General features: G+C 38.1%; 1 protein-coding gene across 8 annotated transcripts in view; it reads left to right on the top strand.

Moving 5' to 3' along the window:
- Positions 1–518: 518 nt before the first annotated feature.
- Tmem144 (transmembrane protein 144) overlaps positions 519–19,104 on the top strand; it is a 45,704-nt gene continuing 27,118 nt past the window's right edge. For 3 of the 8 annotated variants that reach the window (XM_070012259.1, XM_070012261.1, XM_070012255.1), the window contains exons 1-5: positions 9,432–9,575; positions 14,139–14,308; positions 14,851–14,940; positions 17,341–17,463; positions 18,985–19,084. In XM_070012259.1, coding sequence (XP_069868360.1) covers positions 14,200–14,308; positions 14,851–14,940; positions 17,341–17,463; positions 18,985–19,084 — 422 coding nt within the window. In that variant the 5' untranslated portion in view covers positions 9,432–9,575; positions 14,139–14,199. The other 5 variants (XM_070012263.1, XM_070012260.1, XM_070012257.1 and 2 more) reach the window with 4 other exon arrangements.

Here is a 19,104-nt window from a genome sequence, read left to right as displayed (position 1 = left end):
TAATTTTCCTTTGTAATATAACTGAGCAAGGGTTAGTGACAATGACATCTGAATCACTTGAAGGATACTGAATTTTTTAAAATAATTATGAGCCTCCATCACTTACTTCCTGGTCATTACCCTTGACCTAGGTTCTTTATTCCTATTTTATTAAGAAGCAGTCACATTGAAGCAAATATAACCAAGTATACACTACCACACTATTCCCCTCCTTGTAACTGCAGCAACATGTCCTTACTACTGATGTCTTCATGCACCTAACAAAGGTGATTCCCTCTGTTTTTGCACTCAATCCTCCCATGTGTGTCCATTCGAGGACAGTATTATAGTAACTCTTGTTTCTGTTTGCTAGGAGCAAACTTCCAAGGTAGCCCATTGATCCTCAGCTCTGACATCCACAATTCCCCAGAGATGGACATTGTGATGAAGACAGCCCAGCAGAGGCGGCAGCAGTGACTTCAGTGGCTAGGTCACCAAGACAATGACTCTCTCACCTTAGCCCTTTCAACTCTGTGGAAAGCCAACACCACGTTACTAGAAGAGCCCAGCAGCCCCACTGTAAGATCGCTGTGAGGAGGACCTGAGGTCTTCCTCGACATCCAGAGCAACTTTTCCAGGCTGTGAGTAAACCCTTTAGACAGGATTCTATTTCCTTAGATGACCTCCAGCCTCTATGCAGCAGCTCCTAAATTCTTGGCCCACAGATACTAAGAGATAACCAAATCTTAGTGTCTTCTCTTGCTACCATTACACATTTGCATTCATTACATACAAAAACAGATGGCTGACTGTGATTATATGACTCCAGTGATTATATGATTTTATGATTATATGATACCAGTGAGTCCCCATTTCCCTCTGAGGAATAACTAAGTCCTTTCAGAAACTCCAGGCCTCTCTCATGCTGCCCACAAACATTAGCTATTGGAATGTAACTCACTCTTTGGATCACCTGTGTAACAACTGAAATCACATCTTTACCATTCCTCAGATCATCACAGGGCCTCTGTCCTCCCCACATGCCTCCTTCAGGTCTTTCCTAAGTGAATATTCTCCCTCAGTGAGGCCTGCCCTTCCCTTCCTCTCCCTCTCTTCCCTCTCTCTCTCATATTTTCTCTCTCTCTCTCCCTCTCTCTCTCTCTCTCTCTCTCTCTCTCCCTCCCTCCCTCCCTCCTCTCTCTCTCTCTCTCTCTCTCTCTCTCTCTCTCTCTCTCTCTCTCTCTCTCTCTCTCTCTCTCTCTCTCTCTCTCTCTCTCTTCAACTCTTCATCTTAATTTCACTTTGTTCTTGGAAATTTTCCTGGGGTCCATGATGTGATATATTTTTTCTTGAAAAACTGTGTTAGGATAATATAGTTAGCTGAGTTTTATTAATGGCTCTTGGTTCCCAATAAATCAAAATGAATAAAATGACACGGTCAGATTAGTACATTGTCAACAGTGTGAAATGAAATACTTCACCCACTCATAAGGCAGATGTTTTCAAAATGAAGCCTTGGAAGCCTGGAACTGGAATGGTAGCATGCACACACTTGACTGGCCTCATCTGTTCACCTCAGAGCTGTAACAGTAACAGAGTGGGACATGCCACCTGTGATGGGGACATCTGGGTCCACAAGTAAGAAAATCCTGAACTGCTGTATGCTTCTGACCCATGGAGGATAGCAGAAATGGCTCCTCTATGGCCTCCCCTTCCCACAATGCCATTGGAGACTTTCCTGAGTCAGATATCTGAATGGCAGTGCCATCTCAATATGTCATCCTATCTCTCAGCCTCATGAACAGTGACAGGGATCAGATTTGTAGCACCAACACAGGGCAGGAAACATCACCCAGTCTCCCAGGAGGAAAGAAAGTCCACTTGCACATAACTGCAAGACTTTTTCTGGCATGTGGGAAAGCAAAAGATACAACTTAAGTGGAAGAAGATTTGTTGATGTGCCAGGCAAAGCAAGCAGTCACTATGTCAATGGAGTAATTTAAGTTAGTCACCATGAAGAACCAAAGAACACTTTGGTTTACAATGATAGCAATTTGTGCCTGTGAAATCCAGAAGACTCATTGGTATCTGTAAGTTCTCCCATGCTTAGTGAGAACATGCTTAGTAATCTAAATATGTATGTTAAATTAACTTCTTCCTTCTAAAATAAACTAACAGTGCATATATTTCATAATCTAAGGAGTCAGCAGCCCCCAACCCACCCCCAACACAATTCATACTTCCTCATGATAAACAGTGAGCCTCAAAACAAGAAGCAGGATCACTCAGTCTGAAAAGCATTTAGCAATCAGGAGAAAATAGCAAGTGGCTGAGACTTGTTAAAACTTCCATAGACATACCTCTGAAACCTCATAAAACGGTAAATAGGTATTCAGAGATTAAATGTGGAAATAATTCGTTTGGATTCTATAGAAAGGAATAAAATATTACTTGACAGTAGATCTCTCACTTTAGAAAGTACTTCTATTATTCAATGAATGTAAAAAGATACCAAGTAACTTAAATATATTCCAGTATGCAAATACAGAGCTGACACAAACCTATAATCCCTAGGACTGGGGAGGCTAAGAAGGCAGAATTGTGAGTTTGATGCCAGTGTGGAGATCCTGGCTCTAAAGCAAAAAGGAAAAAAAAGAAAGAAAGAAAGAAAGAAAGGAAAAATACATTTATATGTATATATGTGTGTGTCTTTATATATTATATATTATACAGTTACATATAGATAGATAGATAGATAGATAGATAGATAGATAGATAGATAGATAGATAGATAGATAGATAGATAGATAGCTGATGTAATTGGTTTAATTCACTGGTTGAGCCATAGTATAACTGGTATAAAACAATTACAAGTTTAAAGTAAGATATAGACTATTTTTACAATAGTGTTAACAGAAAATTTGAAAAGACAGTGAGTTCTCATTTAGTCCTTCTCCCTCATATCACAGTGGCCTTGGTATTAGTGTGCTTAGTGTAATTAGCAGAGCAATAATTGATGCACTTGTCATGAATTTATTTTACTCTTTCTTTGTGCCTTTTCTGAAGCTTGAACTCAGGGCCTGACTCTCTTCTTGGCTTTTTCCAGCTCAAGACTAATTCTCTAACAACATTTGAACCATACCTCCACTTCTGGTGTTTTGCTGATTCATTGGGGAGAAGAGCTTTTCTACTCAGACTGCTTTTGAACCTCAGCCCTCAGTTTAGTATAGGATTATAGCCATGAGTAGCTAGGATTGCAGGCATGAGCCACTGGGCCTGGGCCTGAGCTGTTCCTCAGCTCTTTAGCTCAAGGCTAGCGCTCCACCACTTGAGCTACAGTGCCACTTCCTGTTTTTTCTGCTTATGTGGTGCTGAGGAATTAAACCCAGGGCCTCATGCATGCAAGGGAAGCACTCTACCATTGAGCCACCTTCCCAGCCTCATGTTGGCTTTTTAAAAAATTTTTGCTACCTATACATTAGACAATGGCCTCCAGCTTAATTCATTTCTGATGTTGTACAGTTCTATGAGTTCTGAAAGATGTATAGGGCCTCAAATGTAATCTGTCTAGCTTAGTATTCTATGTGAGAAAGTGTCTGCCATTATAGGATGAAACATTCTGTAAATACTCAATTAAATGATGTTGCTGTTTGGTTCAGCACTGTTCATCCTGAGTATGTGCATGGTGAATTTGCACCATTACAAATAGAGGACTAGAAAAGATCCAAGTCGTAGTACAAAGGAGCTGCCATTCACCAAAGCAGTTTATGAATGAATGATGAATTTTAATCAAAGGTTGTAAGACTCTATCTCAACCAGTGGCTCACTGTGTCCAGCACCTGTTATTCCAAGTGCAGGGGAAATACGCTCCTGTCATCCCTACCAACACCTGAAAGTGTAAGTAGAAGGATCCCAGTCAAGGCCTGCCCAGGCATAAAGCAAGTAGCCGGGGCAAAAATTGACTGAGGGCATGGGTCAAGTGTTAAAGACTCTGACTTTTTATCCCAAAAAAAGTATAATGAAAGATTTAAGTTTACCTTAATATATTCTTTTTCCAATATTCTTCTTTGAAGAGCTTCTTTTAATACTTCTTCCAAGGCAGTTGTCCTTAGTTTTGTTTTTCTGTGAATGTCTTCTTTTTCAGTTTTGAAGGATGATAACACTGGATACCACATCCTAGGTTAGCAACTTTTGTTTTTCTAAATATTTCTAAATATTTTCTAAATATTTTACTTTTTCCTGATTCTAAGCAGTTTGGTTTAATTCTTATCCTTCTTCCTCTATAGGTAAGAGTTATTCTTCCAGTTTCTTTCTTGGATTTTCTGAAATTTCTATATGACAAATGTACATGGAAGTTTTGTTTTAGGGTATTCTCTGAACTCCCTGCATCTGTTATTTGGTATCTGTCATTAATTTTAGAAGATAGCCAACCATTACTACTTTACTTTCTAATTCTTTCTCTTTTTTCATGCTAATATTTACCATTATCTTTATTTAATCTCTTTTCCAATTGTCTCACACTTCCTGGTATCTGTGCCTTTTTAAAAGTCTGTTTTCTAGCCAGGCACTGGTGTTTTACACTGGTAATCCTAGTTACTCAAGTAGTTGAGATCTGAAGATCACAGTTTGAAGCCAGCCTGAGCAGGAAAGTCTGTGAGACTCTTATCGCCAAATAATTATGTAAAAAAGGTAGAAGTGAAGCTGTGGCTCAAGTGGTAGAGCACTAGCCTTCAACAAAAGGAGCTTAGGAACAGCGCCCAGGCCCCAGAGTATAAGCCACAGGACTGGCAAAATAAAAAAAAAGGAGGGAGAGAGAGATAGAGACAGAGACAGGCAGACAGACAGAGACTGACAGAGACAGAGATAGACAGAAAGATCTGTTTTCTCTTTAAGTCAGAGAAGTTTCTGTTGAGTCATTGTCAAGCTCATCAATGTTTTGTCAGCTGTCATGTATTCTCTTTGCTGTTGGAGGGTTTCTTCTTTCCAATACTTCCTTTTACGCTCAGAGTTTGCATTTATCTCCTTGTTATCATGCCTTTGCTTCCATGTTGTCTCATTTTGTCAATATATCTCTCAGTATATGAGCCATAGAGATTCAATAACAAGACATCTCAATCATGGCTATGTTTATTTACATTCCCATCAATAGCATATAGGAGCCCCTTTCTTTACATCCCTGCTTGTGTTTGCTAGTCTTTTATTTTTTAGTAGCCATTCTAACTGACATAAAGGTGTAATCTCATGGTAGTTTTCATCTGCATTTCCCTGAAGATTAATGATACTGAATATTTTTCATAAAAATCAACTCAAAATAGATCAAGGACCTAAATATGATACCTGAAATACTGAAGTTATTAGAAGAAAACATAGGGCAATACTTCGAGACATTGGTATAAGCAGTGGTTTTCTGCACAGAAAACAAACAAGAATTGACAAGATGGATTACATAACACTAAAACACTTCAGCACAGCAATGAATAAAAACAAAACAAAACAAAATCCTGACTGCAGAGACAACTTGCAGAGTCTGAGAAAATATTTACCAACTTGTCATTTGACAGAGAATTGATATTCAGACAATATATAAAAACTTACCCAGGCACCAGTGACTCACACCTGTAATCATAACTACACAGGTGGCCGAGATCTAAGGATCATGGGTCAAATCCAGCCTGGACAGGAAAACCTGTGACACTCTTATCCCTAGTTAACCACCAAAACCAACTAGAAGTGGTGCTATAGCCTTGAGCAAAAAAGCTCAGGGACAGCACCTAAGTGCTGAATTCAAGCCCCAGGATGGGCATTTAAAACATCAATAACAGCAACAACAACAAAAACCTTCAAAAAACTTCATCACTTCATGATAAACAAAAATCTACTTGAGGTATAGGTAAATGATCTGGATAGACATTTCTGAACAGAAGCAATGTGTAGGCTGGCCCATTTTTCCATTGAATTTACCAGTTGGTAGGTGGTTGGCAAGAAAAACCTGACTCCTAACCTGCTTCAGCTTGTAACATGCCTGTCTCACAAGGTGTTACCATTGCTAGCTTTTTATTTGTTTTTATAAGAAAATTTTAGGGCTGGGAAGTGGCTCAGTGGTAGAGCACTTGCCTTGCATGCCTGAGGCCCTGGGTTCGATTCCTCAGCACCACATAAGCAAAAAGTCGGAAGTAGCGCTGTGGCTCAAGTGGTAGAGCGCTAGCCTTGAGCTGAAGAGCTGAGGGACAGCGCCCAGGCCCACAGTTCAGGCCCGACGATGGGACCCAAAAAAAACAAAAAAAAACAAAAGAAAATTTTAGTTAGCTAAATGTTACTCTCCTTAATTTCACTTAATTTACTCACCCTTGGTCTATATAGACATAACATAAATCATTACATATAAAGATCATGTACACATAAAGAGGGTTAATCCTTTCTCCTCAATACTAGGTAAAAGGCTGAAGTCTGTTATCAATAATAAAGGAGGGAACCTAATTGAAATAGAAATTAGTCATCCATTGAAAGAAATTTATCAAAAGAGCAAGAACAAAGGAGTTGGAAACATGAATTGAACATATGCTCCATAAAGAGTATAAAAAGCAAGATTTTATGTCCTTGACTTTTATGAATATAAATATTTAGATTTTTTAAATTAATTTTTTTAATTTTATTGTAAGGATGATACACAGAGGGATTACAGTTACATAAGGTATGAGTACATTTCTTGACAAACATTGCTACCCCCTCCCTTTTTTCTCCCACTTTCCCTCCTTCCCTTCTCTCCCGCTCAAGTTGTAAAATTCATTTCCAACATAGTATCTTGTGAATATCACTATTGCATTGGTTTATCCTTTGTCCTTTGTCTCACCATTTTGTTATCCCCCTTTCTTTCCCCAGATCAGATAAACATATATACAAGACATAGGATACCAAAATCAAAAGCAGCAACTACAGGGATAACCCAAAGGGGGAGCGGAAATAGAAAAATAATGAAGGATAAAAGAGATAACTTCACACAGTACATTAAAAACAAAAAGAAAAAGAAAACAAATCTCTTGTTTCCAAATCCTGGAGTTCATTTTGAGTCGTATCATTTTGTATGGTCATTATGTATATACCACTGAGCTATTCTGATCCTCTGCTAGGACTATCCTAGACATATATTTTCTCTTTATTGCTTTCCCAATCCCCATCAAATCATTTGGAAATGCAATATGCAATTAAAATTGAAAGGCTACTCTGTATAACACTTATTCTGCACCAGATTCTGGTCCAAATGGCCTGTAGTTAGCTTTTTATTTAAAGTGAGAGATATAACTTCATCCAATGTGACCACTTACCATTGTAGGAGTATTAACTATCCTAGTTCAATATTTTTGTGTGTCAAGGATTAAGGAGACCTTAGAAGAGACCAGGGTATAGCCAGTATAATAGCCTGATTGATTACGTTCCTTGTTTTGGTATACTGGTGACAGAGCACTCACTTAGTGTGTACAAGACTTTGGAGCCAATCCTTGGGTGGGGAAAAGGTGGGGGTCCAAAAATCCCTGTCTTATGTGGTTGAAGTTCATGGTACCAAAAAGGAATCAGAAAATTATACACTGACCACCATAACAGATATGATGATAATCGAAAAGCTGGAATTTTATGAGAAATATAAGACACAAAATGAACATATACTGTTAGAAAAATGGTACCAGTAGATTGCCACAAACATTCAGTTTGTAAAATCACCATCACTATCACCAACATCATCTTCATCTCTCCATAAAACACAATAGAGCACAGTAAACCAATATGTCTGTATATACATGTACATGTGGCCAAGGGAACTTATTTCTTCCAATTTTTTCTGGATTGCTTAATTAATCATTTCCCTTAAGTGGAAAAACATTTTTATTTCATTTTTGTTGTTATTATAAAGATGATGTACAGAGGGGTTACAGTTGCATAAGTCAGGTAAAGCATAAATTCACCCCTTCCCTTACTCTCTCCCAGTTTTTCCCTCCCATCACACCCACAAATTGTATGGTACATTTTCAACATAGTATCTACAGAGTGCCACTTCTGCATTTGTTCATCCATTGTCCCTCCATCTCTTGCCCTCCCAAAGACAGATAAACAAACAAGACAAAACAAAACAAAACCAAAACAGGACCAAAGGAAAAAAACCTCTTGTTTCCCCTTCCTGGAGTTCATTTTGATAAATATTTTATATGATCAGATGCACATAGGCACTGTGCCTTTGTGTTCCTCTAAGAGTATCTTCCTTTGATCTCACTATGTGTGGATGCCTAAAATCCTGTAGAATTTGCCATGTTGAAGAGGAATTTTTCAAAAAATTCTTAAATGAAATGATACTTTGCCTTCCCTCTACTAATGAATGTGACATTGAAATAAAGCAAACTTCCTTCCAGAAAACCTCACCATTTAAGTCTTTAGAGTTTTTGTTTTTGTTTCTCCCTTGTGATCTCCACAACCATTAGCAACACTGGATGGCCTTAGTTTAATGTCATTTCTTCAAGAGGCTATCCTGAACCTCATAGTAGAGGAGTACTTATATTTCCTGTTTGGGAATTTAAAGTTAATGTCTGTGTCCTCTGGTGTACTGAAACCTGGAAGGTAGGGTTTCCTCAAGTCTATTACAATGATCTCCTCTGGAGCTTTCTGTAGTGATAAAGAGGCTCTATATTTTTAACAATAGAAATGTTATTATAGTAGTTGATGTGCCAGTGTTTAATTACTCTAATCCAGTAGAATTGTTAATTCCATTTTTTCTAAGATGAATAACCACATGCTGCAAGAATTTACATATTAGACAGTTGAAAACTAGAAGAATGTTCCTCAAACCATTCCTGAGTGATTCTTACAGGCATGGAAATCAGATAACTACTGATCTAGAATATGATCCTCAAGCCTATTTTCACACATGCTCTATCTTCAAGAAATTCAAAAAGAAAACAGTTCCTGAGCACCACTCCCAGGATTCCACTTTAGTTGGTCTGGTATGGGTTTAGTACTTAAAAAAAAAAAAAAAAAAGAAAGAAAGAAAGAAAAAGAAAGAAGAAAAAAAAAAGAAGTAGGCAGGAGGAAGGGTGTATAAAGGAAGAGGAATGCAAATTGTCAGATGCAACCAAACCTGAGTTATATTCCCATATGTCATTCTTCTTCTGTTAGTTCAATAGATAGATCAATGATCTGGATTTATAAAGTACTGGTGATGAAGTGAAATGGGAAAAAGTCAGTTTCGGTTCTTCAGTTACGCTGTGAAACCCCTCAGCCTTCTGTTTTATCCGTAAACATCACAAATCACACTTAAAAAGGGGTTTCTAGCTTGGCTGTGCCCTTTTTGCACACATAAAGCCTGTTTCTCTGGTTGAATGACAGAACTTGATGGCTATCAGCAAGTCACCTGACAGGCCATGTGGCCCAACCTTGGGAGGAGGGCGGCCCCAGCCTGCTGGCCTGAGAGGGCCTCCCAGAGGGTGTGGAGGTGACGGACCCAGCAGGAAGTAGAGGACTGAGGCGGGGTGGATGCGTCTGGATAAAGTTCAGCTCCAGCTCTGGGGTCCGGTCAGAGAGCGCGGCACTCGGGCTGCGGCGTGGAGCGCGCTGTGAGTATGACCAGGCAGGTCGGTGAATAGATACGGATTCTGCGTAGAGGGTACGGACTCTGCGCAATAAGAACTTTTCGCGGGGGACGGGGGCACCCACGGACTTTGCGCAACAAGCGAGTACAGACTCTGCGCATTAAGCGTACCCAGACTTCGCGCATTGAGGGTAAGAACTTTGCGCAGTTGACGTACAGGGACTCTGCTTAAGGAGCCTGCTCCGACTTGGCGCAGCGCCTTACCAACTCGAGTAAGCTCCGCAGCCTGGAGCTGAGCTGCTTCGGCTCATTCACGGAAGTGCAGCCCTTTTCTCTGATTGCCACACGTAAACTGGAGCTCATAGTAAAGTGCACGTCCTGCTAACTTTGCCTGGAGATTTGAGGAAATCAATAAACTAAAAATGCAGTCGTTGAAGTAGCAGTGGTAAAGGACACACCCAGTACTAATTAAAAGGGGGTGGGGGAGAGGCATAGAATTAGTAGGAAAACAGTTAAAAGAAAGAAAAGTAGTAAAAATTTAAAAAATAAATACCTAATATCAATGACCATTTAAAAGTAAGCATTAAATAGGGAAAAAAATGTTCAAAGCACCCTGAACGTTTGAGGAAATAGATGGATTTAAACTGATTCAAATGTGACTTTTTATACATATCCAATATGGGACATGTTACCTGATTATTATGTGTGTGTTTTATGTTTATATGTAGCAATTAAACTTAATTTAAAATTTTTAAAGAAAAATAATAAAGTAAAAGTTTTAAAAGTACCAGTAGTTTGAGCCTTAGGTTTGTGCTAAAAAGAAATAGGAGTAATATGCTGAAGTGATTGTCTTTCTTTTCTACAAAAATGTCATTAATTCAAAGAGAGTAGATTCTTCCTAAATGATGGTAAGCTATTGACAGTCAAAACTGCCTGCTCTGTGAAATGAAGAGTTGTGCCATAAACTTCATGTACCTGCAGGTAGTAACCTAAGACAGCTCATTTCATCAGTCACAGTGCAAGTCCTACACTTGACCAGCACTTCAAATTATTTCCAGTCCAGGGCCTTTCTGCCCCATCTGGGACTTGCCTCAAAAAGTAGAGTACCTTCAGGTGGATGAGTTCAAACCCCAGTGGCACTCTCCATCAAGCCCAGCTTTTGCCTGGTTATTTTGGGATAAAATCTAGGTGGCCCAGCCTGGCTTCAAACCTCAATCCTCCAGATCTCAAACTCCTGAGAAGCTAGGATTACAGATATGAGCCACCAGCTCCCAGCTGACAATCCATTCTTTTTATTCTTTTTATTATTTTGGGGGTCCAATCGTGGGGCCTGAACTCTGGGCCTGGGCGCTGTCCCTCAGCTCTTCAGCTCAAGGCTAGTGCTCTACCCTTTGAGCCACAGCGCCACTTCCGGCTTTTTTCTTTTTGCTTATGTGGTGCTGAGGAATCAAACCCAGGGCCTCAGGCATGCAAGGCAAGCGCTCTACCACTGAGCCATCTTCCCAGCCCCCAATATCTTCTTTTTATGTAAAACTTTGGGGTTTTTTTCCCACCTGATCTGAATTAAAATGGAAAGTAAGTTATTTCCTAACCAAGAGCTAATCCTGTTATTTCATCTGATGCCCTTCCTAAATATTTCCTCCTACTCCTCCTCCTTTTCCTTCTTCTTGCTTTCTCAGTATATTATATTATATTATTGTATACATTATATTTTTCAGTTCTCCTACAATGATGGGTTTTGTTTATTTGCTTTTGTTTGCTTGTTTGTTTGAGACAGAGTCTCTGTGAAATCCAGGCAGGGCTCTTCTTGTCTCAGTTTCCCCAATTTATGTTTGGTATCTGCTCCTATCAGTTCTTCCTCTATGGGCCATGTAAGTTAATGTTAGGTTTAAACTTCCTTGGATCCTACCAGAGGACTATTATGGATAGTGACACTTTTAACTTTTCAATATGTCTCAGCCTCTTCCTCATCCATATCTCCATGAAAGATACTTTCTTCTCAGCAGTATGTTTTTAAGAAAGTACAGATAATTTCAAATAGGCATTTTCTTTATGAAAGTTATTGTCCTATTTTGAATATATTCCTGTTTTTAGTTAAATTTTCCATAAAGGTATCAAGATGTTTTGTAGGTAATTGTGTATTAGTATTCCCTGCCAAAGCACAACAATACTTAAGAACAATATATGGATCTTTAAATATTTAGCATTGCCATAAAAATAAATGATTTCATATAAATTCTGGAAACATCCACACAAACTTATCACTATGACATAAAGGTTGAAAGGGAGAAAAAGACTGGATTATCCTGAATTCTATTCCAGGATAGTAGTTCCAATCAGTATATAAAACATGAATCTCACATGAAAAAATGCTCAACCTCCCTAGCCATAAAAGAAATGCAAATCAAAACAACATTGGGATACCACCTCACCCCATTTAGAATGTCAAAATCAAGAACTCTAACAACAACAGATGCTGGAGGGGATGTGGACAGAAGGGAACCTTACTTCATTGTTGGTGGAAGTGTAAACTTGTTCAACCACTTTGGAAAGCAGTATGGAGGTTCCTCAAAAGACTCCACATAGAGCTCCCCTATGACCCAGCAATCCCACTTTTGGGCATTTACCCAAATGTTTACAAACAAGACCACACTAAAGCTACCAGCACAACTATGTTTATTGCAGCATTATTTACCATAGCTAAGATATGGAACCAACCCAGATGCCCCTCAGTAGATGAATGGATCAAGAAAATGTGGTGTATTCTATGCCTCCATCAGAAGAATGACATTGCTCCATTTGTTAGGAAATGGAAAAACTTGGAAAAAATTATATTAAGTGAAGTAAGCCAGGCCCAAAGAAACATAGGTCCCATGGTTTCCCTTATTTGCAATATCTAGTATATGTATGAGTCAAGCAGAAAAGGTCAGATAATGTGATTTAGGAAAATGAACCTTTAGATATGTATTTTAATGTTTTTTTCTTTCATGCATTTGTTTCTAATGCATTTATAAGATTATTTCATTGTTGCTTTGTATGTCCCTCCCCCACCGTATAACCCCTGCTTTCACTATATTTGATGTCGGCATAATTTGTGGAGGAGATGGGGAAAAACAAGTCGTTTAAGAATACAGGTGGACCTGTTGCAACAATGAGAAGTATAAGTTGTCATGTCAAAAATGAACTTTACAAAGTTGGTGCGGGTGGGGGGGCAGGGGAGAGGGGTGGATTGGGTGTGGGGGAGGAGGCTGGGAAGGGATGTGAAGGGTTAACAAAGGAGGAGGCTGCAATGCTTGATAAGAAATGTACGCATTATCTTGCCCATGTAATTGTAACCCCTCTGTAAAGTATGTTCACAAAAAATTAAAATTAAAAAAAAACATGAATCTAAAATGATGTGGTAGAAAGACTAACCAAATTATTTTGTGGATATTTTCCTCATGTAGCTTATGCAATGAAAAAGATGAATTGTGTTTGGTGGCCATTTCCAAATGTTTTCTCATGAAAAAGATCTGACTGTGGGTTGTTGGTGGTTTGGATATTCCTAGCGAAACCAGAACTTCATCAAGTATATACTTGTACTGGGGTGCAAGAACTTTCTGCAATGATAGACAGTTCTAGAATCTGCATTGTCCAGTACGATGGCTAAAAGACACATGGATACTAGGCATTTGAAATGTAATTAACATGGCTGGATGTTTTTAACTTGTTTTGATTAATTTTAGTGAAAAGTTAGTTATCTATACATGAGCCATGGTTTCTAAATTGCACAAGCCAGAGTGCTGACTACCTCCCTTACACTGTCCTGCAAATTGCTAGTGTTGCGCAACATACCCACTGCTGATAGTTGATTCGACAAGATTTGTGAAGCATTACTTCTATCTTCGTTTGCTTATAAAGGTCAGATAGAAATTCACAAGCTATTGATTGATTGGTTGATTGATTGATCTGAGGATAGAACCCCGGGTTTCACATATAGTAAATACACACTCTACCACTGAATTACACCACCTGTCCAGATGACAAGATTATGCAACTATGTAAGTGGATGTCTACTATGGATATATTCCTGATTGAAAGAAAAATGCTTTCACCTCCAGGGTATTCTTAGTCAACAGCAATACTGCAACCTAAATGTTCCCTTAAGGGAACATTTGTCTGAAATTCAACCAAAGCTTTTGCTTATAAAGCACTTAATAATTCTGAAAGTCTTTTTAGGTACCTTTGAATTTGATTGACACCCCAGCCAATTGAACTCCAAACTCAAACACTTTTTTCATAATATCAGTCCAGTTCACAGGGGAATATTTGTTATAATGTAGTAAAGATTGGATTCAGAACTTGGGAGAAGTTTTCAAGTTTTGAAGGAAACATTGGGTTTCTTTTTATTGTACATTAGTAATAAAGAATATCTGCAGTAGAATAAATGAAAATACAGTATAAACATAATATATAATTGCATAATGTCCTGACTATTAACAAGAAAGAACTGTAGTGTACTTTTAATGAACAAACATCATATATTGAATATAATTTGTCCAGGGGTTTACAACTTCTCATGGTTTCATTTTTATTTCTTTCATTTCAGAAACTCTTGAAAAGGGCATCGAGTCTAAAGTGCACCAGCTCACTCTGGCTCTCTTAGCACCATGAACAATAATGGAACAGGCCTGGCCATTGGCTACCTCTCCTCTTCTGTGGCAATACTTCTGTTTGGCTCAAACTTTGTGCCACTTAAAAAATATGATACTGGTGATGGTAATAATTTTTACTTCATTGCTAAACTAAAATCATTTTTAAAATTTTAAATTGTTTTGCTTTTTGCTCTTTTTAAAATGATAGTTACCTGTTTATCCAAGAGTTAGAAGAGTATAACCCTTCTAGCTGTGATTCAAGGAAGACTAGGAAGGGATACTGTCAGGAAAAATTTTCAGCCACATCAGTAAGTTATAGCCAGTTCTACAAGCAACACATGGTTTGAAAGCACAAATTTTAAATTTTCCAACACAACTGATAAATTAGAAAACAATATGAGGCTAACATGAATGTCATGCTTTCATATACATAATTTTGTGTTGCAGAAAATAAGAGACAAATACAGAATATTATTCCCAGTTAAATAAATATATGTAGTAATGTCCAATATGTGCACACAACACACACACACACACACACACACACACACACACACACACACACACACACACACACACACACACACACACACACACACAAAAACATACACTTCAAATCTTTCCCAGCTTCCTCAGTTCTCTTTACCCTCACATGCTGTTTATCAGGCTCACCTACAGCTGGTGTCAGATCGTTCATCCAACTTCATAATAATGCAGTTATCAAGCCCCTTCTGATTCCAGTTCCACTACCAAACTGTGAGTCTTTCTTATGTTGAAGTGCTATATTTATTACAGCATTTGTGTAGTGATAACTATTATTGTTTTTATTATGTGACCCATTTTTATTATACTTCTGAAGAAGCTATTCCCCTAACATCCATAGCTTTACATGATGCACTTTAGATAGGATCGGTAGATGGAGTGACAAGGATATTAAAAATGTTAGTGTCAGACTCAGGAATTAGAAAAGAACCAGGAAGTAAAACTGTAAAGGAAAAATTCAGAGCAGCAAATTTTCCTCGTTCACCCTTCCTTTCTCTTATTAAGCAACCAGAATAGGAGTACATAAAAGACCTGACTCACTTCTCCTTTTAGTAGGAAGCTGCCTATGTTAAAAAGGACATATCTGAAATACTGGCCTAAAAATTATACCTATTGTTGCTGTGCTTGAGTAGACTGAGGCCACTTGTCTCTGATATATTAAGTAACAATAAGATCCATCTTAGTCCTATTTTAAGTAATAGGCTCACCCTGACTCTATTGCCTTCCATGCTTGAAAGCATGTGATTCAGTTCTAATGAGAATTCAAGATGTAGTCCTCCAAGATGAATACCATAAAACAAACCACCATTTGGAATCTTTTTCTTTACTTCCATCTCTTGACCATAAAGCAGAAGATAGTTCTCCCTCCCTTCTCTGTTTCTCCCTATGTTGTCCTATTTTACTAATCCTGCTAGAAATTCCACACTGTGAGAGTTTCCTTTTTGTGAGACACTTCAAAATGCCTTTTGTTATGGATTCCATGTTTCTGTGAATTACATGGAAATGGAAAGCCAGAGGACTCCCTCTCCCCCTTATGTTTTCTTTCCTTCGTCCTATAATAGTAATGAGCAAAATTAAGTGTGAGGTAACTTTTAGGTAATGAAAAGCAAAAGTTAACTGTTTTATTCATATGCCCTCCATATGGATAACACAAGAAAGGATTAGAGATATTAAAGTGAATATCTGTTGAGAAATGACTTTCCTAGGAACTTTGTTTTATCTTCCTCATTCCTAATGTCTTCAGATAGCTTATACAATAGGAAGGCAACTATTTTTTTGCTAGAACCTATCTTGTCTTTTCTTTGGAATGGAAATAGAAAAACAACAGAAAAAGGCAGACAACTCAGCTTTTAGGTTTTCACAATCTGCTTTATGATCCCACACAAGCTTTTTGGATTGGTTTATTTGGGGTGGGTGTGTGTGTGTGTGTGTATGTGTGTGTGTGTGTGTGTGTGTGGTTTATTTGTATTTGGGGTGTGTGTGTGTGTGTGTGTGTGTGTGTGTGTGTGTGTGTGTGTGTGTGTATTTGCTGACTCTTCAGGGTCTTACACATGCCACTCTACCACTAAGCTACACCCACAGCTCTGGTAAAGTCTGGTTGATGATTTTTGTTTTCAATTTTTTACTTGTAAAACAAACCTTTTCATCTATCTGACACTTTTATATTGTTTTTCTTTTATTTTTGTTTTTTGGGATTTTTTGTTGGTCATGGGGCTTGAACTCTGGCATGAGCGCTGTCCCTCAGCTCTTCAGCTCAAAGATAGCGCTCTACCACTTGAGCCACAGTGCCACTTCCGGTTTTCTGAGTGATTTATTGGAGATAGTCTCACAGATTTTCCTACCCGGGCTGGCTTTGAACAGCCATCCTCAGATCTCAGCCTCCTGAGTAGCTAGGATTAAAGGCATGAGCCACCAGCGCCTGGCTATTATCTTGGTTTTGATGTTAGCAGCTAATATTTTCTCTCCTTAACTGTGAGGAAATAAAAATAAACAAAAATCTCCCAAAGTTAGAGTCAAAGATGATAGCAGAGAGGCTACCTTAATGTTTCTTTCAGTGCTATTAAGCAGTGTACCTGTGAGATCACCAGGTCATCTTCACATACTTGGACAATAGTAACTAAGAACATAAAAGTGAAGTAGCCTTTACGAAAAAGGCTATAGTTTCATAAAATCTAGCCTATCATAGGCATTGAATTTCAATTCTATGAGGCTTGTAAATGGCTATAAGTGACTTAATTTTTACCCAGAAGATGACCTAAATGATCTCTGAAGATTTAAATCACTATTGTGCTATTCTAAAGTTCTGACAGCTGAATGTTAAGCAAGAGCTCACTTAGTGTCGGTCTCTACAAACATCTAGATATTTGGACAGGCAGATTCATCTCAGATTCATTTTCTCCATCTTTTAGGTAGGTTGATTATATGCTGACTAGTCAGTCATAAAAATGATATGTGCAAGTGCCTGGTATGTACGTTTAACAAATTGTGACCATTTCTATAAACATATATATATATATTTATACACACATACATAGGTATACATGTACATGCTGTGTGCCTAAGTATGAGCTTGTTCAATATTTGAACTATTAATACCATGTTATTTACTTCTAGGCATGTTTCTCCAGTGGGTGCTTTGTGCTGCTGTTTGGCTGGTTGCTGTAGTGGTCAACCTTATACTGCGATGCCCTAAGTTTTGGCCTTTTGCCATGCTTGGGGGCTGCATTTGGGCAACAGGTGATGTATAATATGGCTTATTGTGTAAATATTTAATGTAATGGCCAATGTAAGTTTTGTTCACAAGAGGTAGAAATAGCTCAGCACTTCTGAATGATCCTTAGTCATAGATAATACAAATTAAGTATTTCATTTCTTCCTTTCAGATACTCAATGTACACTTCCTGATTTGTTTCTTTAAGCAATGAAAGTTTCTGATAATAAATTATTAGAGTAAAAATATTTCAGTTATTTATAACAGGACTTTTATATTGTTTTATGTGCTTGGGCCTTTTGTCTATTAGAAAATGTGAAATAATAGCCTTTACTACTGTTATTTTTAAGATTTATTCATAAAAGTAATCAGAGAAAAAAAACATTTATCAACAGAAAAAAAATAGATAAAAATCTTCTCATTTTGCCTTAGCCACATGGGAAATGGTATAACTAGAATTTGTATCTTTGGTTGGCCAATCAGAAATGGTTCTCCCTTGCTATGAATTCATTCCTGGAGAATGCACACTCTCTTTCTCTTGCTCTGGCTCTCACTTTCGCTCTCACTCTCACTGGCTCCTACCAGGTCTTGGACTCAGGGTCTCTCTTGTTCTGATGGCTGACTGTTTATCTTTGAGTCATGCCTCTAACTTAGAATTTTGCTGGTCAGAAAGAGAGTTTTCTGTCTAAGCTGGTCTGGAAACCTAATACTCCTGATCTCTTCCTGAATAGCTAGCATAACAAGTTTAACCCTCAATGCTCTCCTGAGCTTTTTCTTTTCAATGAAAAGAATTCCAAATACCAGTGAAATTTAGGAATACTAAAAGCAAATACATGGGCTGGGAAGGTGGCTTAGTGGTAGACTGCTTGTCTTGTATACATGAGGCCCTGGCCAAGAGGAGAATTAAGAAGTCTAAAGAAGCAATCAACTTTCTAAAAAGAGTTCAAGATGGAAGACAGTCTTCTAAGGGCTTAGTAATAATCTGGAAGTGGTGGTGTACACATGTAGTCCCAGCTACTGGGAAAGCTTGGGCAGGAAAATCACTTGAGCTCATGAATTCAAAGTCATCTGGGTAGCATAATAAGATCCCATCTCAGTGATAATAATAATAATAACTTTTAAAATGATGATGCATTTCACCCTGAGTGACCTTCAAACAGAAAGTAATGAATGTGGAAGTCTAGAAGACAAGTAAAATGAGCTTGAAAAGCAAATCCTGGTACCAAAATTAAGCCAAAGACTCCTGCCAGTGGTTAGTCATTAACAGCTTCTGAGAGACCTCAAGAATAGAGCTTTAAGGATGAAGATCATTTGTACAATTAGGCAAGAAGCTAGTATAGCATGTTTTATCCAACGGATTTTACCTCAGCTCTAATTCTTTTAGCAATCATTACATTAAAAAATAGTGCTTAAAAAGTAATTATTGTATTTAATAAATGAGAAGCTCTAGTACACTGAACTTGTCAAAATCCCATAAACACTACCTCAGTTCATTAATATATTTTCTATATTGGAAATAACATTTCTTCTGTGTATTGTATCCACAGGAAACATTGCTGTTGTTCCAATTATCAAAACCATCGGCTTAGGCCTTGGAATCCTTATCTGGGGATCATTTAATGCCTTAACTGGCTGGGCAAGCTCAAGGTAACACAACTCAAACTACT

Source organism: Dipodomys merriami, unplaced genomic scaffold (genome assembly GCF_024711535.1).
Source record: "Dipodomys merriami isolate MVZ:Mamm:240054 unplaced genomic scaffold, mDipMer1.0.p SCAF_9, whole genome shotgun sequence".
NCBI classification, from domain to species: Eukaryota; Metazoa; Chordata; class Mammalia; order Rodentia; family Heteromyidae; genus Dipodomys; species Dipodomys merriami.
This window is presented reverse-complemented; position numbering and strand designations above follow the sequence as displayed.